Source organism: Stegodyphus dumicola, chromosome 8, assembly GCF_044657685.1.
Source record: "Stegodyphus dumicola isolate Sdum_Otavi_A_Nest chromosome 8, ASM4465768v1".
In the NCBI taxonomy this organism is placed as follows: Eukaryota; Metazoa; Arthropoda; class Arachnida; order Araneae; family Eresidae; genus Stegodyphus; species Stegodyphus dumicola.
The window spans coordinates 18,257,192-18,283,031 of record NC_140775.1 but is presented as its reverse complement, the minus strand read 5'-3'; the positions used below and the strand labels follow the sequence as shown (position 1 = coordinate 18,283,031).

Below are 25,840 nucleotides of genomic sequence, written 5' to 3'. Positions count from 1 at the left end.
AGTGCCGGAATGTGACCAAATCTTTTGTTATATTTCAATCTCCGATAAAATTATGAGCAGCTTATACTGCTTAAAAATCTCAGTTTAAAGTTTCTGATTGATTGAAACTTTAACTATTCTTACCAGTCTGCAAAAAACTGTGCAGTAATGTATATCAATCCACACCCATTCAATATGAATATAAAAAATAATGTGATATTGCAAATTGTTCTTATCACTGTAACTGGATAAAGAGGTTGTACTGTGTTAGGTAACTATGCTTGGTAAACAACTATTTAAATCAAAATAGCAAGCAGTAATATACATTTTGCTGCCACCCACTAACAGAAAAAATAACAACATTCTTTTAAACAAAATATTTTATTTTGCCCTTGCTGATTTTTAACAACAAACATAATAATCTGTATTTAAGTCAACAATTAATGACGCTGCAGATACTTCAGGTAAAAATTAAAGCTACATAATTTTTTGCAAAAAGCATTTGCAACATTAACTACGAAGAAACAAGATATTGAACAAACAGACAATAAGTAACATACAAAGTATATATTAATGACAGCATATACATTGCAAATATTACTTGATAAAATACATTTTGCACATCAAAATAATTTCTATGCTTTTTTGTTAATTAGGCTTATACTCAATTAAAAGGCACATTAATATTTGTAGTAAGTCATAATTTATAATAAGTCAAAAAATGACTTTTTAATAACTAAATTCGTTTCCATACATAAATCACAATTTAGTAAAACTGTGCAATAAATATTTGTGCCATAAAATATTAATACCATTATAAAACAACCACTCATTCCAATAGTTAAAATAAAAGGGAATGAGAAACTTTTCTCTCAATGTTATTTAAAATATCATTTTGGTTAAACCCATGACATAATAGTGCAAAAAACTCTTAAAATATTTCAAACTTTAAGAATTTTCAGATCCTGACTAGGATAAGTGATGAAAAATAAATGTGCTGTATGGTAAATGAATATATTAGTGGATATACACATCAAAATATGAAATAATGATGGAATGTTTTTAAACAAACTATCTACAAAACAAAATATACAGCATGAATTCCCTTATAGTTAAAAAAAAAATAAGATCACACCTACCCTTCTAGTTACAGCAATTATGAAAACATTTTGACGTAAAATACCCATGCATTATGTCAATAATTATAACTTTCTCTCAATGATCTTTCACAGTAAAGTAAATTGACTATTTTCAAATAAACTGATTAAAAAAATATGCAAACTTTGTTGTATAATTAAACTGCATAACACATTTTTGAAATAGCATTGTAATATAATTTAATATTTTAAATGAAATCTTTAAAAACTGAAATTCATTATTACAGACTACTACAAGAAATAAGACAAATTTAAGATAATTTAGAAACTTAGCCATGAAAATACAACTTTAAGACAAGTTTTAATATTATATTAAAAACTAATTCAACTCATCTTTAAATTATTTCATGCATTCTTTTTGTTTTCTTTAGGTTTCAAAGCATTATAAAAAATTTTAATAATAACCTTAAGCTGCTGATTTTCCTGTCCCATTCATTTCTACAAAAACAATAACAATAACAAAACTGCTATTCAGAAAGGATAGTGATATTAGGAAATAAGAATTAAACAGAAATATGATTTTAAAGAGCGGGACTTGCTTTTAACAAAAGGAGAATTACCAAAAAAAAAAAAAAAAATATGAAAAGAACAGATTTGAAAAAAAGAAAAGAAAAAAAGATTACCATGTAATATATTAATTATTCATATGCAAGTAACTTCTCGACTAAAAATACATTATTGTTGTTCCGTACACAGCAAAGTGCAAATGAAATTTTGTTCATTACTTTAGGGTACATACAAAAATAAAATAACATTTTCATCGCTTTAAATAAGAAATATGTATAATTGAACATTTAGCTTAAGTAGCTCTAATTAAAGTTTAAAATATAAGCTATAATGATAATGTTTACTTTTACAAAAGACATTCCAGCAGAAGCTTTATCAAATGTAAAGAAATAAGGAAAACTGTTTTTTTCCCCCATAAATGTGGAAAAAATCAAAGAATGAGAAGTTGACATGTATTATAACAGATAAATAATTCAAACATATTTCCTTTGAATAGTAATATGTATATACTTTGAACACTTTATTTTGTTCACATTAATTTGGACAATATGGTAAGTTATGAATAAAATTTAAGAACTGACAGGGAGAACAATTATCCGAGTTTAAAGTTTCAAAGCAATAAATAACAGGAGAATGTACTTACTAATGATATGTTGCAAGTTTTAATTAGAAGGGCACACAACATTGGTTACAATAAATGGAGACATCATGCGATTAATAATGCATGCTACCCTTTACTTACTCATGTTAAATCCACTTCGATGTAGACTATTATTGGAAATACATATTTTGAAGATGGCAAGTGTAATAGTGTTATAAATTTCAATAATACACTTATTACACATTTATAACTGCACATTTATAAATATAAGTGTGTGTGTGCAATCTTACAACATTTGCTTTAAAGTTATATGTTAAAAAGTATAAGTAATTACCTAGCAATACATTTTTAAAAAAAGATTCTTTCATAATGCATGCCTGAAAATTTACTTAATAAAATGTTGAAGCATATTATTTTAGTCTAAGTAATAACTGCAACTGCAATTAAGTACTATATGCATGCATGAAATATTATGTTTAAAAATATTATATTAAAATATTATGCCTTAAAAATATTCTAAAATAATGCACTGCCTACTTAAAAAAAAATATTTTCAAGGATTAAAAATTTGCTGCAATGCAAATAAACACTGAAGTGCTGGATCACAAATCATTAACATATGGAACTTTTCAGTCTATTTATAAATCAAAAGATATACCAAGTAATATTTTTAGACTAATTAATACAATAAATAATATGACAAAGTTACATACCAAACATGACATCATACATAAAAAAAAAAAAAAAAAAAAAATGGGTAAAAAGATCATATGATAAACCTGAATTAACAAAATGCAAAGTATCTGAATTCAGAAACAAAATAAACATAAAAAGTAAAAATTGCATTACAACAGATTGTTAAAAAATCACATTTCATAATATAAGGTCTGGGATCAATAAAAATCAAAAAATGATTGGCAAATACACATAAGATATGATGCTTATTACAACAATATTTACGAAGTTGTATAATTGACATCATTTATGCACTGAACTGCATATTTTAAAAGATATGCATTTTACATAACAACACACATTTTTTATAAGATCCATTTCTTGTTATCATACAAAGCTTTCATCTCATTCTTTGAAAATTATAAAAATAAATCTTTAAATGAAAATCTAGAAATTATGTACACATTTCTAACATGCAAATCACCATCATGCAATAATTTTCATATATATATAAATTAGGACAATTAATAAGCTAAAAACATTAATAATAATTCAATTTCACTCTCCTATAACATCATCTGTTTACTACACAATATGTGCAAAACCTGCTGTTTTCAGATATTGAATTAACGCTAAATAGCAAGAATAAAGCTTAATTTATAAATAAATTAAAACTCAATTTCATTGAAAATTTCAGATATCTAAGAAACAAAACTTCCATAAGTTAAGGAAAGAAACAATTAGTACTTTAAATCATCATTCAAGGCTTTTAGATCATATAAAATACTGAAAATTTCTTAAAAGAGAAAAAAATGCAACATTTCTTATCTTATTTAGGTAGCACTTTAAATTATTATAATGTTAATAGTAATGTAACATACATAATACTAACTTTGTATTATAAAAATTTTATAACATTAAGAAAACTATAAAATGCTCACTGCTCTCCTTCCTAAGAGCTTTTTTCATTACACAGGGTGTTTATCAAGTCCCAGACCCATTTTGATGTTTAATAACTCATAAAATAATACAGATATATTAAAATTAATAACATAAATGGTTAGATAGACTCAAAAAATTTCATGATCCTTGTCAATGAACTTCCGCGTGTGCCCCCTTCATCGCACGGAGAATATCAAGTCGATATTCAATTTCATGCCAGGTACCGGCAAGCATGTCGGCATCCACAGAGGCTATTGTGGTTGTAATTCTGGCTTTTAGGTCATTAATGTTCGACACTCTCCTCCTGTAAAAATTGTCCTTTACAAATCACCAAAGGAAAAAGTTCAACGGCGTTATATCAGGTAACCAAAAACAAAAGAGAGAAAAATGCAATTAATAAGCAGACGATATTTAGACTGGAAAATGAAATTATCTGAAATTAACCACATGCACAGACAATATTTACAAAAGTAAAGATATTCGAACCTGAAAAGGAAAATATATAAGTTATTCCATCAATAAATGCCATAAGTTTGTTTATATTTTCATTATTATGTTATTAAACATCAAAATGAGTCCGGGACTTTATAAACACCCTGTACTTTGAAAAATTAAATTTTATCAGTCTCAGCTGCATAAGTGCTAGATTTTTGTAATGAAGTTCTTAATTTTCTCACTTGATTAAATTGTTTAAATTATATATACATTTTAATTTTTTTCAAACTTTAGGTATTTTTATTGCTATGATAAATAATATTCTATAATAACATAAACTCCAAATCATATCAAAGCTGCCAACCTTGAACTGAAAAACAGAAAAATTTTTGTGCTGTATAACAATGCAATTTCAAAAGAACAAGATTTATTTAAATCTCTTTTGTAATGCATGATTCAGATTACTGAACTATTTTTAACATGGTTCTGATGAAAAATATATTAATATTTATATATTAAGTTTTATATTATTTAGCTGGCAGTTTTCTTACATTTTCCCACTGTGAAAATCCTGAGTGAGAAAAGAAAGATTTTATATATCAAAGTACTTTTAAATATGATGGAAATAGTATTAATATACATTTCGTTATGTGTGAAAACAACGTAATGTAGTATTTATTGATACAAAACAAAATTAAATACAGTATTAACTAATTAAACATTGATTAAATCGTCGTAAAAAATTCTATAAGTATTTATAGATTAAGGCATTTCAGAACAAAAAAAAAAAAAAAAATTAATAGAAAAAACTAGTCTGATACTAGAGATAAGGGGAATATAATATGCACAATTTAAGTTTCATTAATTTAATAAATTTCATTTATTATTGGGAAACACTTTCCTTTCATTTATTATTGAAAAACACTTTCCTAAAAACTCAAAACTGGGTAATTCGGTGATCTTCCATGAGATATGATGAAAAACTGGGAAATCTATCAGGAAATGTTAGAAAAAATGAAAGAGCTGGTAATTATTCATGAACTCTACATTGATTTCCTATTACATACAAAAGCAGTTTCATGGGGTCAAATCTTTTTATTTGCACAGCTGATAAAAAATTAAATAAAATTTATGTTAGAAAATGCATAACAAACTTAACTATCAGATTAAATGCACAGCTAAAAGATTTTATGAAAAATTATGAATTCTTTTCAGTAAATGCAACCAAAACAAAACATTTCCCCACATTCTAATTTTACTCTTAAAATACATGTAGTAACTGATTACAAAAATTAAATATAAAAAGCACTTTTCCTAAATAATGTAAGAAATGAAGTCAAAATTTATAATCCCTTATTTGAAACAAAAATTTAAATAATTTTGATTCCTACATTAATTTTAAAATACTGAAAACTTTTAGCATTTGAAATAAATATATTCAATAAATTTTTAACCATTTTTTTATGTATTTTTAAATAACATTTCTAGTGGGGGATGGACTGTTTTTAGAGGGAAGTAGAAAGTTTGGACAACAGTAACAAAATAATAATAATAAATAAATAAATTTGTTTCTTAGAAGCTTGGACTTAAAAAAGGAAATTAGTTCATGATAGTGTAATAAAGATAAAGAAATTATCGAGAGAAAATATTCAAAATACATTACATATTTATATTAAAAGAGCTAAACAGAAAGACGCACAATTTCCAAATTTCTTTTCAAATATGCTTTACTTAAAAAATTAAAAAACAGTAAGATCAATAAATTAAATTAACATATTTATTTTTAATGAAAAAAAGTTATACAATATTTTTTTTTGGGGGGGGGGTCAATATTTGCCATCACTTTTATAGTCATCACTTAGTCAATATTTGCCTAATAACTAGAAGTTCAAGCAAAAAAAAAAAAAAAAAAAAAAAAAAAGACTGAGAAAAATTTTTCAGTCTTATTAACTATTCACGTTAACTGTTGCATTATATATTGTTAAAAAAAAAATTAACAAAAAGCAAAAGATGTTGCAATATTTTAATGACAGGTACTTTTATAACATTTATATTTCTTACATTCTAAGAAAACTGATAAGTCCTCAGATGTCACACCCATACCAAATAAAGCTATTTCATTATTTACCACAATTTTCATTCACTGCATTTGTGAATATTAGACGGTCAAATAATGTTTAATATAAGTTTAAAAAAATTCACTGCACATTATGCAAAATAATATCAGACACTGAATCTAAAATACAATAGAAACATGCTTGATATATTCATGTTTGAATATTTACAAAATAATTAATTCTTATTAATCTTATTTTTAATACAAATAGCTGTTTGTAATATCTTTGAAAATAACATACTAAAAATACACTCTTATTTCACATACAGCTGAATTGGTAGCAAGTAAATATCAAAATAATGCAAACAAGCAAAGAATCGAATCTAACCATAAGATATATTGCTATATAAGAATGTGCTGAGATAAACAATTATTAAATATAATTAAATAAGGCAAACATACATCATTTTGATATTAATTAAATAGCAAATAATATATAAAATGCTAATTAATGGAAAATAATATATAATGAATACAATGTTATTTTAATATTAATTAAGTTACAAACTAATTCACTTGTCTCACATTCATTGCAAGTAAATATCTTGCAACATAATATATGTAAAACAGTCTTTTTCTTCATGCAAATGAGAAGGTTGCTTACAATCATCAAAACAGTACAAGCAAGCAAAGATTTAAAACTAGATATAATATATACTGCCACATAAAAACGAGCACAGGTAAATAAATATTAAATATAAATAAATGATATGTGCATAATATGCTAATTTATTAATTTTCACAATGTTTATATATTTTAGAGAATAAATAAGATTATCAAATATTTTCAAAATAAGATTTACACTAAAAAGCATGTATTAAGTAAATAATATTTATGCAATAATTTGCTTCATAAAATGTGTTTCCATATTTCACAAAGGAAATTATAAATCATTTATTATAACTAAAAATCAAAATTATAATTTATTAAATCAACTTAAGTTCCATCAAGAATAAGAAAACATTCTCATAAAAATACTACTTTTGATTACTGCAAAAAACATATACACAAAATATTTATCAGAAATAATTACATGGACTAGATATTCATAATATATTGCAAAAGAAAATGCCATGACATTAAAAGCAAGCGGCAGAGAAAGAAAATAGCATGGTAAAATGAAAGTAAAATGCAATTTATATTCTCTCAGTTTTAATTCAGCTTATTATTTTTATACAACACACTTATATAAATAAACTAACAACAATTTAAAAAACTGAATGACTGCTAAGAGATCATATGATATTAAAATCTGACTTTATCATGAATTTAAATATCACAAACATTTAAAAAAAAGCATCTTTCTCAAAATACATTGAATATGATATGATCATATAAATTATCATGATTGTAAATAACATAATTTAGAATATATATTTCAAAACCAATTAATTTATACATATATTATATATTACATATTGCTTAGTCATCTTCATCAGGTTCATCTTTTACTAAGTATGAAATTTCATGCAAAGTCATAAAGTTATATGTGTGGTAAATAATAAACAGCCTCTGTAAAAGTATATAATCAAATATTTTTCAATTTTCTTCAATGGAAAAAAATGTACAATCTTTAATTTCAACATGAAAAGACAGGCTTTGTTCAAAGCTCTGAGAATAGAAGACATCAAGAAAGCACATGCAAACAAAGGGGTTTGTGACATAAATTTTTTCATCATAAGCTAAGGTAGTCTCTGCCTGGAAAATATGTAGAAATTATACTCATAATGGTGTTATTCACAATGATTTAATTCTGACCAAAACTACCCATTAAAAGAATTCTTGAAGAAAGCCTTAATTTAGGTTTTCGATCTCAAATACTTAAGTAAGAAAACAATTGATAGCATCAAGAGTATAACAGATGAGCATCACAATGGAAGAAAGTGACATAGGTTAATAAATCTCAATATATATTGAATAACAAAAGTGATGTATATGAAAAGTATACATAGTTGAATCTAGTTAATAGATTTCTGTTCTGGAATTTTTCATCACTTGAAATCATTAGTTCATTTAGTTCCACACATAACCTTAAACATGCACATTTTTCTTAAGTTGTTCTCATATGTACACTATTCTTTCAAAAACATCTTGAATATTTTTGACTACATTCAAAAGAAAAATATTCAGATTTATTCTTCTTATACATGAAAATTATTTAAAGAAACAACAAGTAATTGCAACAATAAAATTTGAAAAGATGAAATAACACAGAAAAGTATGCTTACACAATATTCAGTTAGGTTTTTATTCTCATCAAATGACATAACAAATGTCAATATGTATCTAAAAATTTGTTTCAGCCAAATAAATATGTGCAAAAAATGCAGCATAATGTCTACTTCTGAGAAAAAGACATGCTTCAAAAGGATATCAGTACACTTAGCATCAAAGAATAATTGATGCAATATTGAGGATTCTTTTAACAAACAAATTTCAGGCCTCTTCTAATCTTGCTCTCATTAGCATTTGGGATGTGATGGAACACATGTTTCTCAATAAAATGATTTAAAGGGATTAAAGGAAATTTTTAAGGCATTATTCTTCACAGGAATTTCAACAACATGAATTCTGTGAAATACAACTAATCTTTGAAAAACGTCAACTATGTTTATTATTATATACTCTTTACTTAATGAAGTAGCTAGCATTATATTTATGTATACTTGCATTGTGTTACATATATATACACTACACAAAATGAATCTTGGTTATAACATTCAAGAGACCATGAAAGGGATTACACAGTATATAACACATAATAAAAAAATAGGTTATTAATTAAAATTTATAAAAAATTAATATGTTATAAAACAAATAAATGAACGGGATTGTTTTTTCCATAAGAAAAAATACTTAGACATACACAGAGATGTATATATCTTCATAAATTTACAAATGAATTTGAGTACTTTTTCTCCATATACACATTGGAAAACAAGGAAATTTAAAATACAACAAATGTGTTTAAAATATCTATTTATTATGATGCATAATAATTTATAATTTTTCACTGCTTACAAAATGCATATCAAAACCTCAATACAGCTTTTTTAGAAACTCTCTATTAAAATTTTCAATTTAAAACTTTCTTTTGACCAAATGATTCAATTTTTATTTTTAGGATGCTGGCGTTAATTTTTTTCTGTCACCTTTACTCAAAACTAAATATTACATAATAAATTTCATGCATTTTGTAACATTTAATTACATTACCTTATATTACTCTCTACTGTTTCAATAATTTTTAAAATATATATATATATAAATTTTTATATGCTGAATTTTAAAATATTTAACTTACATATTACTTGAAATTTGCCAATATAATTTAATTAAAGGAATACTTTATGCTTTGAATATTACTGTTCTTAATTAAGGAGAGGTGTTGAGCGCCTTCTTCTACACATTTGCTATTAAGATAATTCTGAACAGTATACACTGATAGCTTTTTTAACTGATAATCTATTTTTAATTGATTTCTATTTATAATCTTTTTTAATCAGCAATTCACTTAGTAAAAACTATTTTTTTATCTTTTATTTTGATTAGGGCTTTAGGTTTACTACACAGGCTAATGACTATGTTATAAATAAGAAAAAAATATATAAAACTGGAAAACAGTGAAAATGAATATGTAAAGTTTAAAAAAAAATACTGAATATATTTGCCAATATTTGATCTACCCCAATCAGCTGCAATAGAAAAAATATCATTATGCTTTATTTGTGACATTCATCTTTATGCCATAATGATAGAAATATTCAACCCCTCTACAATTCATTTAATTATCATTATTTAATAAATATTATATTAGTTACATCTACAGATTATTTCACTACTTTTTTATAACAACAAGAAACGCCCCAAAGGTGTGCATATTCATTTTCCAATAATGATATACACTATAACTGTAAGCCTAAAAGCAACTGTAATACTATTTACCTTAAGTAATATGCAAGCATACAAAGACTATAACCAAGAAATTCACTCTTCTCATCGGTTACTTTTAAAAAATTTTTGACTGGTGATTGAATAACTTCATAATTTATGAAAAATCATATCTTACATACAGATAACGAAAGATATGACTGCAGTCACTTTCTAGAGAAACACTGCATAAACAAAAATTTCACTTAAGATTATATGTAAAAGAAAAATGTTTTTAAGTTTATATTAATTGTTCTTGAGCTATCTTAATAAACAATTTAATCCAGGAAAAATATTGGTTTTAGAGACGTTGCATCATAAAAATTTACAAATAAAATAGCTACAATACAAATGTATTATTATTATATATTTAAAACAAAAATAATGCCTTTCTTAAGTAAGGTTATAACCAAAATGCACTGCATGTGTGTGTGTGTGTTGTGTATATATATATATATGGTAAATGTATGTGTATTAAAGACTTATATGTAAAATATTAAAAATTATTTATTTCATATGAAAACAAATAGGTTTCTTAATTTTTTATCATTTACAGAAAACATATAAAATTATCAATTTAAAAATCAAATTAAAGTTACTAAATATTAGCAACAAAAACAACAATTTAAAAAGGAAAACCAATTTTTAATTCATTAATAATAAAGAAACTGAAAATGATCGAAAAATTTTTGAATGATTTTCTCTATAAAACAATACACAAAAATTCATTTTCTTTAAAGATGATATAAATAGATTAATTCTGATAGCCCATTTACAAATAATTACACAAACAATATTAGATGATAATGTTGTTTCATATAAATAACATTTATCTCTATACAAATATATACAAATTAAACATACACTCATTTTATAAAATTCTGTGTGGTGATAATATTTAAAAATATCTACAAACATAACTAAATATTAAGAACAGAAAAAAGTAAATCTGGTGAAAATATACCCATCACCATTATCAAAATATATTATTTTAATAAAATTTAATTTGCAAAAGACAGTAATCTGATGTCTTTAACAAAACAAAGTTTTACTCAGTGACTAATTGTGCACCATTAAATAAGAGAGTTTTTTGTTTCTTCTTCGGCTTTTTCTTCTTCACTGAATTATGAGGCACATTTTTCTCTAAATTTCTTGGGGCACCCATTTGTTCTTTATGTATGTTTACATTGCTCTCAGTTACTTCATTGCTTACATACATATCTGAAATGCAATTACAGTTTTTATCAGAAAATAACATTTCTGAATTAGAAATGGGTTCCGTAATTATACTATCTTCAATGCATTCTGCATTAATATCACTGCAAGGTTCTAATTGGACTTCAGCTTTAGTATCACACATTACCTCAGAACTATTACATAAATTTGAAGATTTCATTTTTCTCCCATAATACCAAGGTATATATTTTTCCTTTGGTTCTAAATAAGACAATTCTGTGCCAGAATCATAATATTTTAAAAATACATTCTCATTTTTACATAGCTGCATGACTAAATATGTGTGAATTAAAAGTTTAGGAAAACGAGAAATAAAGTAGGTTACAAATTCATCCGGAATTTCACCAAGAGAGTCTCTTAACTCAGCAGGTAATTCTCGATAATGATGTTTCTGAAAGGTATAAAATAAATACATGAGTTTACAAACCAATTTTTAACTGTATAAAAACAATAAAACATTTTTTACGTAACATTTTATACATTTTTATATTTAAAATTAAAATTATTATATTTAAAATTAAAAAAAATCATTTAAAATTTTCTGAATAATAGGACTAAATAGTAAATAACAAGAATGATTTTTGGGTTTGTTACAGCTAAAATCAGAAACTCATAATCAAGCAAAGACAGATATTGTCAGTATGAGAGCCTCAGCCTACTATGAGATCTGAAATGTTCTGTTGAAATTTTAAGTAATTTTCCCCTGTGAATAATGACAACTTTGCAATTGATTACTAATTACAGTTATGACTTTTCTTATATACAATAATGTTTCTGTACCTGCAGGTAATATATTCCAAGGATTAAAATGAACATGTGAAAGTATTCATGATAGCAAATTTACATAAAACAAGATATTCACATAACATATATAAAGAAAGGCAATTCTATTGATTTACAAATATGCTATTAGACATTATCAACAAAATACATTATATTACATATTACTAAATAAATCATGAAACACTGCTGACCATTAAATTTCCTACACCATGAAGGTAGTATGCAGTATATGTCAGTTTTCAAGAAAGGTGGAATATGCAGATGATTAGCATTTCAGAGCATGTGCACAAGTGGGATTCTCACTTGGAAATAGCATTTGAATGTTGGTTGTTTGTGTAAAGGTTGTGCTATGCCTCATATAAGAAGGAGAAAGTCCTCTAAGCATGAGTTAAAATTCAACTGTGGCAGGATCATAGGACTGCTGTTTATCATTTTGCAACACTGCTCCTTGTATTGGTCAGGATTCCATGATTGCCAGGTGAATATGGAATCTATGGGTTCAAGAGTACCACACCAAACACAAAGCAGGATCTCAACAGCCCCAAGCTCCTAATGCTGACCTTTCAGCCTTAGGGGGATCATACAGTCAAGTCACATACCATAATTTTGGAATTTGGCTCTGTGCAGGATGGCAAGTGTCTGCACAGAGACGAATGACATCAGCAATTTCATGAACTGGTTAGAGATTTGTTAAAAATTTAATTATAATTTACCAATTTTTCAATCCTCTATATTTCTAAAAGAAGGGGGATTTTTTCGAAAGTGGTCTTAAAGTTTTTCTTTTGCATATCGAAATCATGCATACCTTCTGCACACTTCAAAAAATGTATAAAATTCTGAAATCAATCTACATGTATATAAAATATAATGTCTGGAAAGATCTTTATATCCCAGATTTGCTTCTTGGCTGGTTATGCTATGTTGCTATTTTTGATACTCTTTTGTTATTGGGACCAGATTCAGAAAGGTACAGAAGGTGTTCACACATTTGTGTAATGATTTTGATTTTCTCAATGAATTTAAATATTAATTTTAAAATACAATCCTGACTGACATCCAATTGGAATAAAGTTTAATTATCATCTAAAGCATTGCAAATTATTTTTTCCTTAAAATGTAGCTAAAAAACAAACATTGGATCAAAGGCTATATTTTTGCACTGTCCTAAGAGAAATACTCTTATTCAATTACTATAAAAAGATGTGAAAAGCATGGTTTTAATATTTCCATGCATAAAAATGGTGACATAATTAATATCAAAGGAAAGACACATCACAGTTTACATATGGTTAGGAAAAGACAAAAAATGCATACCCAACAAAGGTACATACAGCTCTTATTAAATCTAAAGTCCCACCTCATGTTTTAAAAGAAAATCCAGCCCCTGAAAGAGCTATTGCAAAATCTTTAAATATATCTGTAGGAACTGTGAACAAAATATTATAAAATCTGATTTAAAGCTAATCAAAACAACAACAACAACAACAACAACAACAACAACAACAAAAAAAAAAAAAAAAAAATGATGTTCATCGCATATTTCTCAGCGTAAGACTATGTGCAGATTGCTGTATGAAAATTATTTGGCAGGTAAAAAATGAAAATATATAGTTATAAGTGATGAGGCTTGAATATACTTATCTGATAGCAATAGAAAAATATCGCTTAACTACCAAAAAAAGAGGAGAAAAAGACTTAATATGTTGGTTCAGAGAAAACAAGGAAAGTTTTTCTAAAGATTTTTTTTGTTATTACTGGATTGTCCTACAGCGGAAAATCTAAAATAAGGAAAGTAGAAAAAAATGCCAAAATTAATTCAGATTATTATCAGAAATATGTTTAACATCTATTTTTAAAGAAGAAATTCCATCTCTTTATCCAAACAATCTTCACCGTAATTACGATACAATAACACGCCGAACAAATATTAATTTAGAAGTCAAACAACAAAAATCAGCATTATATTTTCACAGGACTAGTTTCGATGGTTTTAACGAACCATCGTCCTTAGCTGCAAAAGTGCAAATGACCGAGATAAGATATAATGATTAGATAAGAACGCCTGGACAGGAGATAAGCCACTGTCGCCATCTGTTGATGAAACCAGAACTAAAACATAATTTCTTTAAAGGCTGAAAGCAAAGATGCATTGGAATTAGGGTCGTTAACTAGAACAGAAAGATTTTTTTGAATGTGAAATACCTCTAGAAAATCCAGTTCATCAATGGAAGATTTTTTTGAATAATTTTGGCAGCAGAAAAATTGAAAGTGCGATTTTCGGACCAACAATGTTGAACAACAGAAGACTTCTGTGTTTCCTTTTTCTAACATATGCCTCATGTTCCTTAATGCAAAATTTTAAGGCTCTCTTAGTTTGGCCAATGTAAATTAAGCCACACTGGCAAGGAATCCTGTAAATACCCCAGGAATTCATATCCGGAATGGGGTCCTTGAGTATGGAACTCGGAATTTTATTGATGCGAGAATAATTATTTTGATGTAAAATCATTATTCACCAATGTTCCAGTGGAGGGTGCATTAAGATGTCTAGAAACCAGACTTCGCGAATTTCATTTCTCTTGCATTGAAATTGATGAGCTAATCTCTCTCACTCAACTCTGTTTGAAACAAATGCATTTTCAAGCAAACTGAGGGATTAGCCATGGGAAGCCCCCTCAGTCCCATCCTGGCTGATATCTACATGCATTATTATTAATCAAAATTGTTTGATACTTTAAACTTCCCGGTATGGTTTCAGTACGTAGACGATACTTTTACCCTGTTTGAAGGTAATAAAGATGATTTAAATAAAGTTCTTTCAAAAATAAATTCCATTGATCCTGCTATTCAGGTCACTTTTGAACTTGAGATTTGCAATTCTCTTCTGTTTCTCAACATTCTGGTCACACGTAACACATCCAACTTCAGTACTACGGTTTACCGTAAACATTTCCGGTTTGCCGTCCACCACTCTTCAAATCATGTCATCCGACTAAACAAAAGTTAGCTTCATTTTATTCCTATGTTTCTCGTGCTCTTCAAGTTTGCTCCTCCAAACTAGCCCTTGATGAAGAACTAAATTATTTAAAAGCAATAGCTATTGACAGGGGCTTTTCACCCAACATTATTAATCAAGCAGTTAAATTATCATCTCAACACACTAAAAGGCACACTCTTGTTTTAGGATATAAGAAAAATTCTGTTGTCATTCCCTTCTTTCCATCAATTAGCTATAAAGTTGCACATATTTTGCAGACATTTAACTTTCGGGTTGTGTATTTTCCCATCAATAAAATTCCGAGTTCCATACTCAAGGACCCCATTCCGGTTATAAATTCCTGGGGTATTTATAGGATTCCTTGCCAGTGTGGTTTAATTTACATTGGCCAAACTAAGAGAGCCTTAAAATTTCACGTCAAGGAACATGAGGCATATGTTAGAAAAAAGGAAACACAGAAGTCTTGAGTCTTGAGTCTGTTGCTCAACATTCTTAGTCCTAAAATCACACTTTCAATTTTTCTGCTGCCAAAATTATTCAAAAAATATCTTCCATTGGAGAACTGGATTTCCTAGAAGCATTTCACATTCAAAAAAATCTTTCTGTTCTAGTTAACGATCCTAATTCCAATCCATCTTTGCCTTCGGCCTTTAAAGAAATTATGTTTTAGTTCTGGTTTCATCAACAGATGGCACTACTTGCTTATTCCTGTCCAGGCTTTCTTATCTTATCTAATCATTATTTCCTATCTTGTTCATTTGCGGTTTTGCAGCTGAGGATGGTGGTTCGGTAAAACCATCGAAACTAGTCCTGTGAAAATTTGAAAATATAACTCTGATTTTTGTTGTTTGACTTCTAAATTAATCTACACTGTGTTAAGTTCCATCAGGTTAAGGCTCTAAAGCTACTGCTCTATTTTTTGGAAAAAAAAAAAAGAGAACTGAAACCGGAATTGAAGCTGTTCCCTTTAAATGCATTTCACACAAGTCTCCAGATGTGTCTCCTATTGATTACTGTGCATTTGGATTTTTAAAACAAGCTCTTTATATGTGGCATCACAAAACATTGGATGGACTCTGGAAGACTGTGCAGGAGGAGTGGAATCAAATCAAATCAATCAATCAATCTTTTACCCAACGGAAAGGACTTGGAAATCAAGATGTAATATGATATGTCAACAAAAGGGCTATCAGATTGAACATATCAAAAAATAAAATTCTAAGATTTGTTTATACATAAATCTTTGCAAAATCCTCACAAAAATGTGTGAACACCTTCTGTGTATGTACACATGTATGTATGGATGGATGTGTTCATGTAGACAGTGTATATATGTACGTACGTGCACACATATATGCACTAGATTAAAAATAAAGAAAATAAAACAGGCTTTTTAATAAAAGCAGTTTTCAGAACTTATATTCTCTTGAACAAGTTATTTTAAAATATATCACAAAAAGACCTATTTTTTAACTCAAATATAATTGTTTTTTAGAATTACATAATCAAAAAAATTTAATAATTTTCTTGTTTCTTTAAGTTTACTAAAGTTATAAAACTACTTGCTTTATTTCTCATTGCTCGCAAAAGATCTCGAACAGAATGACCTTTATACGTTCGAAATTTTCGAAGATCTGAAAAATACACAAAACATGATAAAACTAAAGAAATAATAATGCTCCACAATAATAAATTAACAGAAATTTAGATGTAAACTAAATCTTACATTAACAAACTGAAATTACAGAAAATATGCATTTAAAAAAAGATAGCACTAATTTGTAGAAAACATTAAACATTTTCCTTTTTATTAACTATTCATAAACTCCAATTCTGTTATATTAAAAAATTATCAATACATAACTATTAGAATAATTACCCTACACCAGGAATGTGCAACACACAGCCCGCATTCCAATTCCAGTGACGACTTTTCCAATTATCACTGAATCTGGCCTGTTTATTAAATGTTTAAATTTGAACAATAAATGCTCATAGCTGAAATTAATCAAATTACAAGAGAACTTGTTCCAAAGACAATCAAAGATTGTACACTAACTGACGTATATAAAAACTACTTCCGAAATGATTAGTTTCTAAAACTAATAGCTTTAATGAAACTAATTAAGATACATTCACTTTTTACATTTTCACATAAATAAATCCTGAAATACTAAAGTGTGTGTAATATTTCTAATTTCAAATCTAGCTTGTATTCCTGTCAAAGTTGCACATGCTTGATCTACAAAGAACAGATAAAAATTAGACTTTATATTTATAAAAAGATTTATTTTTCATGCATAAAAGCCCACTACTTGAAATGCATGCGTTCAATCAGTATTTAAAGAAATAATAAATGATACAGCTATTCTTTCAAATACCCTGTACTTTGAATGCATCATATGTATTTAAAAATATGCCTTTAAAATATATATATATTTTTAGCCTCACTTACCATTTTGCAGTTCAACAGTAATGTGTTCTCTCCAATCTCCTTCAACAACAGAATAAGCATACTTTTCAAGGGTTTTTACTATAATGCTGTCAGTAGGTTCTTTCTCTATGCGATCACTTGTATCCTGAATAAATATAATATTTCATCACATAACAAAACAGTCATAAATACGCTATTTTAAATATCACACAAAAGAAAGTTACAGACGAAGAATTTCAATAGCTGACATGAAAAAAATATGGATTTCATTATATTTTTGTTAAAATAATGAAAATGAGCAGCATAAGAAAAACTGAGAAAACAGGTAAATTCCACAGCTTATTTATTTTAAACTCTTTTTAAACAATTTGTAGTTTGACTGAAAAGATAAAATATTATATTATTTTTAAAAAATTTATATTTAAACAAGCTCATCCAAAACAAAATAAATTCCCAACAAAATGTAATGTGCTGTGATTTTATATAATATGAATATACATAAGTAAATAAATCATACACACACACACAAAAAAAAAAAAAAAAGGGGGGGTACATTTTTATTCCATTAAAACACTTCCTTGCATTTTAATTTTCAAAAGTAATATCAAATACTATCATTTAATTACATGTTAAAGTTCTGAAAACATTTTACAGTTATTTTTAACCCTCAAACTCAAAAAATATAAATAGTATAAATATATAATTATATACTCTTAAAAGTATAAATATACATTTTAGTGCTCATATTACAATTACTAATTAATCTATAAATTCTGAATATCATAAATTGCTTGCATTTTATTTCAAAGGTACATTTTTCCTTTGCACACATAATAAAAATAAAACAATTTAAACCAAAAACATAAAATGTAACACAAACTGTTAGTTCTCCTGCACAAAATTTTTACCACTAGTAATACTCTTCTTGAAACCAATTAGATACATACATAAACAACAGACTATACATAATATTTAAAACTGGGAAAAAAAAAAAAAAATACCTGAAAGAAACCTAAAATTTTCTCTCTGGACCAAAAAATTGGATGCTTTAAAATAGCAACAACAGGTGGCCTTTCCAAAGCATTATGCTTAATCATGCGTTCAATGAGATAGAAAGCTTCAGGAAACCCTAAAAAAGTATAAAGATAAAATTTTACAATGCTAAGAAACAATTAAAAAAAACCAACCAGCAAGTGAAAACAGAAAAACATAAAAATAATAAACATTAGATTAGGAAAGCAACAACCTTGTGTTTGGTATTATAGACTCAAAAAGCTTTATCGAGTCTTGACTGTGCAAAACACAAAATTGTTGCTTTGCCTAATTTTATGTTTTACTCTGGCATGTTTCTCATCTCTCTTGCATAAAAATATACCTTAAAAAAAAGAGACAGTGAAATTTAAATTGAATAATTTTTAATTTAATATTAAAAAACTGTCTTATAAACATACAATTTGTAATATTATAAAATGCTTCACAACATTAAAAATATCATAATCTACGTAATTGGGTACAATATTTTAATACTAAAAATAAACTATGGGGTCTAAAAAGGATTGCACATAATCTAATTAGTTAAAATTATTTGACAATTTATGCTGTCATTTTTCGACTAGCTGGAGGTTACACTATTTTACTACCATGATGCAATAAGAGTTGCCTGCTTAGGCAAAAAACTTTCTAAAAGAAAGTAGTTAAGCTACAAATTTGGGGAAAATATAACAACCCAAAACAGCTAGTTATTTTAGCAGCCACGAATTAATCACTGATATCGGTTATATGTACTTGGTCATGAATAATGTCTAAATGATCATTTGAAATAAACGCTTTATACAGTCAAAAGTCGTTAATCCGGACTCATCAGGACTTCGGCGATTCCGGATTATAGATCATCAGTTTAAATCTGATAAGATGGCAAGCAGAAATTATAAAATTAAAAATATGAAACCGTAATTTATGAAATAAAGAACAATTATGATCTAAAGGGTATCAAAATTTACAAAAAAAAAAAGCTTAATATTTATTTGTTTACTTTATTAAACATTTCTTTCAATGTAAGTTGTTTAAGTTGCTTCGTTTTATGTGATAATACTTTCTCTTTAATTCTATAAATAGACATAATTTCTTGTTCAGTTACAAAGTTCCGCTGTTCAAGTCCTATAATTGCTGTGTCGAGAATCCCGACTAATTTGTAAATCGAAATTTTTTCGTTTTCAATAGTGTCATATCCTTCTTTTTCTTGGGCGTGTAGCTTCTGGATATGTATTTATGTCCTACCGTAGACGTATCGTATTGTGTGCGTTGCATAAAACAGCCATTTTTACGGCATGAAATTTTATTAACACACAAATAAAAATAATAAGTACAAACGATTAACACACAAGTATAACTTCGTATTTTGCATCTAAGCAGACATACAACATGTTTCCTTCATTACTTCGCTACTACCTACTAACTACTCTTCTCTAGTCAGTTTTCATGAGAGAGAGGCGTTGCAGGCCGTTCGGCTAAACTGCGCATGCGTGGTCATCACGTCATGACACCTCCCCTCAAAAAGATTTGATTGCGTCTTTCAATGACCTGTCAAATCCACATATATAAACATTTCTTGAAACAAAATAAAATAACATTCATGAAATTTTCGAACTTAATTAACCATATCTTACCATTTTAAATTAAAATTACTTCAACATAAATTCAGTAATCCTATTCATTTAAAAGGATGTAACATTCAATTAACATTTCAAACTTAAATCCTTCACATAATCATAATCATATAAGCAGTTATCATATAAACGAGACAATACAAATCAATCATTAACATTAAACATAATACTTTAGCAAACCCTAGCTAAATCTCTAAACACATTACCTAACGTTAGAAAAAAAAATTAGCATTTTAGCTAAAAAAAAAAATTCAAACTAAACAGTCAAAATGTCTTATAGTTCATAGTTCATAACATCAGTCATATTTCACTCACTGGGAAATATAATCATGTCATTTTAAGTCACGTCATCAATAAATTCAGCATAGTCTTTTAGTCTACACATAATGTTACTGTTCCATTTTGTTAACGCATAAATTACTTACTGGATGCACATATTCACTTTCTGATTCAACGATTAGCTTTAGCTGTAAAAGCTTATCTATTTGACGATCAGCTTCATTTCTTAGAACTTCAGGTATTTGATACGGTTTCTGCCTTCTTGGCATACTTCCAGGTTTCAGTTTGATGCTGTGTTCTCCCACATTGGCGATTTTCGGAATACCAGTTCTTAGGTTCTTATGCCTTCTTAAAATTTCCACAAGTTCTTTCTTCTTATGCGGTTCAAGGTGTGTAAAATCACATTCCTCATTAGAATAGTGTTCTTTTGCTTTCCGTGGAACAATTCTTGGAACGTTTTCAACTTCGCCGAAATCAATATCTGTATCATATATCACACCGACATTATTCACAGCGGTATTGAACTCTCGTATCTTATTTGCATGAACGTGCTTCGATGAATTGTCAGGCATTTGTACTATGTAACTATAATCAGTATGCTTTTTGATGATCGTAGCAGGTCCCGTCCATCTGGCATAAACTTTGTTTTGGCTATCAGGGATTAAAACTATAACCCTGTCACCTTCCTTGAATTCTTTATGACGAGTCTTTCGGTTACGGTAGAATGCATAAGCTTGTTGCTTTCCAACATCTGTAAGTCCTGCGTATTCAGCAGCTTTTTCCAATTTTGTCTTCAAATCATTCAGATAATCGGTAACTGAACTTAATTGTCCATGAGGAATAGGAGTTTCATTAGTCCATGACGATTTCAAAATAGACAACGGGCCATTAGGACGTCTTCCATAAAGCATTTGGAACGGACTAACACCAGTCGTAGCATTAGGAACTTCTCGGTAAGCCCAAAGTAAATACGGTAGATGTTTCTCCCAATCTTTCGAATGTTCTCTAACGGTATGATGTATCATTCCCTTTAAAACAGCATTAAATCTTTCTACCAGGCCATTTGAACTTGGATGATAAGGAGTCGAGAACCTTGGGGACAATCCGATCCTTTTCAAAAACTCTTGGGTCAACGAAGCAGTAAAATTAGTTCCTTGATCTGAAGCAACAATTTGAGGAATTCTTGTGCGTGAAAAGATTTGCAACAATGCATCGCATGTTGCTTTGGCATTCAAATTCTTCAATGGCACCGCTTCGGGCCACCTTGTACATTGATCAACAGCACACAGAACATATTTGTAACCTCTACAGCTTGGCTCTACAGGTCCTAGGATATCCACATTAATTACCTGGAATGGTTCTTTAGGACGAGTTACTGGCGTAATCGGAACTTCATCAAAGGGACGCTTTTTCGCTTGAAGTTGACAAGAAGTACAAGCACTGCAGTATTCATTTACATCTTTCTTGATTTCCGGCCAATAGAACGAATATCTCAAACGTTCAGCTGTCTTCTTGGTTCGCAGGTGACTTTCCCATAAGCTAGAATGAGTCAAGTCCAAAAGCTGTTTTCTTCTTTCTTTGGGAACGACCAACTGGTAAACTCTTTCTCCTAGAACTTTATCTTTATGATACAAAAAGTTATCAATAGTAATAAAGTTATTACTTCCGTTCTTAACATTTTGCCAGCATGTTTTTAAAGATGGGTCATTCATTTGTTGCACTCGAAACAGTTCTGAATCCGAAGCACATTGATCGCGTCCCGTGCTACCTTTGGAATCATCCTTACCCGTATCTTCATATACAAGCGCACAACATTCTATTATCTTCTTAACAGTTTCATTACATTTTTCATTAATTAGGTTTTCCCTATCATGGTTAAGTATTTCATCAAAATTTTCAGTTTCATGAAAAGGCATTTCACCGAAACTATCAGTAGCAATGTTCACATTTCTACATTCAAAATTAAACTTTCTTTTATCATCTCCCCTTAACTCATTAAAAGCACTTAACAACAAGAGTAAATCATTACATAACTTATCCACCATTGCACATGTTATAAAAATAGGTGACCTAAATTTATCATTTTCAGAATATATTGCTAAAGGTAGGTTAATGAGAGGAGCTTTTAAAGCTTGCCCGAAAGCTGACTTGAGGATAACACTTCCATGTGGCATACAGTATTTTTCTGGTACAATGTCGGTCTTGACAACGGTCAATTGCGTGCCTGTATCTGCTACTGCATTAATTAATTTACCATCACATATAAGTTTAATGGTTGGCAAGTCATCTATTAATTCTTTAACCTCTTGATTCGCAGTAAAATATTTAGAAGAAATCTTTGCAGTTACGGCGTTAGAATTATTCTTAATTTCTTCTTTAGCAACCCTTTCCTTATCTTCATGTAACAATATATTATGATATTTAGAATTACATTTTGAACATTTTAATTGAGAAGGGCAATTTTTTATTCTACAATTCCTTTCGAAACAAAGAAAGCACCGATTAGAAGCCCTTAAACTCTTTTTCCTTTCTTCCGGAGACATAACGCATTTTTCTGAAACATGATTTTCGCTTTCGCAAAATAAGCAAGGGAAAGTTTGAACAACTGCAATTTTGCTTACGTTAGGAGAATAGCTGGCGCCAAATTTCTTGGCGTTGAATGAATTCAGAGTGGGGAAGTTGTTTCGCTTTTCATTTGGTTGTGAATGCCTTCCAAGAGAATTAGCGTGACTCTTAGAATAAAATAAATTTAATGAAGTTCGTTCGCGACTTTCAATTTCCCATTTTAGAAATTTCATGAGGTTGTCGACATTAAAAGTTTCCTCATCTGTGTTTTGACGAGCAAAATCAAGCATTATATCCTGAGGTATGCATTTCATTAACAAAGGGTATAGTAACTTTCCATACGATTCGGTCTTGACCCCTATCGAATTTAGTGACCTTACTTGTACGTTGCAGGTATCATATAATTCCCTCAAAGAATTAATGTCATTAGAACTTCGTAAATTTAAAAGTTTATGCATGTAAGAATTAATAAGGAGATCTTTTCGACCATACCTCTCTTTGAGAATTTTAAAAGCTTCGTCGTAGTTTTCTGGAGATAAAGAAAAGCCTTCTATTGTTTTTAAAGCTGCACCGCCTAACAGGCTAAGCAAATAATTAAACTTATCTACTTTAGATAGTTTTACGTTTTGATTTATTGCCGTATCAAAAGAATTGTAAAATGTCTGCCACATTTCAGCATTCCCATAAAATTTATCAATCATAATCTTCGGCAATTTAACATTATAATCAGAAATTTTATCGACACCAGAAATAGATAAATTGTTACTATCATTAGAAGAACCATTAGAAACTAGCGAATTATTGCTATTTCTTTTTTCTTTCAATAATTTTGTGCCTCTAAAGCTCCATTTCGAAATTTTTTCTTCATATTCCAAGGCACTTTCGATTTCGGTTTCAATGTCATTAACATCAGTCAAAGTTTTAATTTTTTCGTCTAACGCTCTCAAAGAAATAGATTTTACTTTTAAACTTTCCAGTGATTCTTCAAGGTCTTCAAGGTTACCGGCTGCAATTAATGATTCAATAGCATTTGTTACTTTAGTAATGGCTGAACGCATAACTTTCCGTTCTTTCTTAGATTTCGTTAGCTCTTCAGACATTTTGTAACCTTGAATTCCACTTTACCACAAAATAAATTCAACAAATTTCTTACCTTTCTGAAGACTCACTTACGCATTTATCCGTGAACTTTGCAGAATGACATATCCTCCTGTTCTGACACCACTGTCATATCCTTCTTTTTCTTGGGCGTGTAGCTTCTGGATATGTATTTATGTCCTACCGTAGACGTATAGTATTGTGTGCGTTGCATAAAACAGCCATTTTTACGGCACGAAATTTTATTAACACACAAATAAAAATAATAAGTACAAACGATTAACACACAAGTATAACTTCGTATTTTGCATCTAAGCTGACATACAATACGTTTCCTTCATTACTTCGCTACTACCTACTAACTACTCTTCTCTAGTCAGTTTTCATGAGAGAGAGGCGTTGCAGGCCATTCGGCTAAACTGCACATGCGTGGTCATCACGTCATGACAAATAGCCTCTGTGTCATTTTCTTCACTATCAGAAGCGAATTATAATGACGAGGAATTTGATTTAAATCATATCAAAGATGGAGTACATCGAGATGAAATACTACATTTAGTAAGGAATGATAAGCCAAATAAAATAAAAACATCTGCCCTGAAGATAAGGATAGTGCTGACAGATCAACTTCCAATTCATTGCGCGCCGCAGCGTTTCCCCCCTCCCCTGCCGCCGCAGAGCAGTGTGAAATTGATAAACAGATTTCGGAATGGTTAGAGAAACAAAGGATATTCCTTTATCCATTTTTTGCAGCAATTCCACTTTTTGTTTAATGAACTTTGAAACATACTTTCGCTTTGTAAATCCTTTACATATTAGTAAATATATATCGGAAATTGTATTTGACATAATCGAAAGTTCAAGCTTACTTTTATAAAATTGCTCTAACAGTCTGCAAAAAATAATAAGCCGGATCCAATTCGAAGATTAGGAACAACGCAATCTGCAACATTAACTGAATTAGATAATTTTAGCTTAGCTTATACCGTCCGTTATACATTAAATGCGCAAACGCATATTCGCAGACGTAAAGGACTTACGCGCATGCGTAAATTGCTATACGCACGCACAGAAAGTTTGTAGCTTTGAGGTCCGGATTATAGATCATTCCGCATTATGGGTGTCCGAATTAATGACTTTTGACTGTATATATATATATATGTTTTAGACCACAGTTTTCCAACTTTTCTTGGCTTAGTGACTCTTTTTGAACTTCATTTTTATCAGTAACTCCTTGAATTTGTTCCACATCCCACTTCTCTTTCTTTTTAATATAATCTGTAAGCACTGACTAAAAATATATAATTTTTTTAGGTTCTCATTACACTTGCACTGCATTAAAATATTAAAACTTATTAAACAATATGGAAATGGTTAAAGAATTCTCAATACATCTAAAGCAATGAACCTGTAAAGCATGCAGTGATTTCTGTCACAA

At 28.6% G+C, this 25,840-nt stretch overlaps 1 protein-coding gene across 1 annotated transcript in view; it reads right to left on the bottom strand.

Moving 5' to 3' along the window:
• Positions 1-341: 341 nt before the first annotated feature.
• Positions 342-25,840, bottom strand: part of LOC118184330 (serine/threonine-protein kinase/endoribonuclease IRE1-like) — a 96,615-nt gene continuing 71,116 nt past the window's right edge. The window contains exons 19-22 of the mRNA XM_035353991.2: positions 18,796-18,923; positions 17,816-17,939; positions 16,927-16,994; positions 342-11,970 (exon numbers count right to left, since the gene is read on the bottom strand). Of these exons, the coding sequence (XP_035209882.2) occupies positions 11,392-11,970; positions 16,927-16,994; positions 17,816-17,939; positions 18,796-18,923 (899 nt within the window). The 3' untranslated portion in view covers positions 342-11,391. The remainder of the gene's footprint in view (positions 11,971-16,926; positions 16,995-17,815; positions 17,940-18,795; positions 18,924-25,840) is intronic.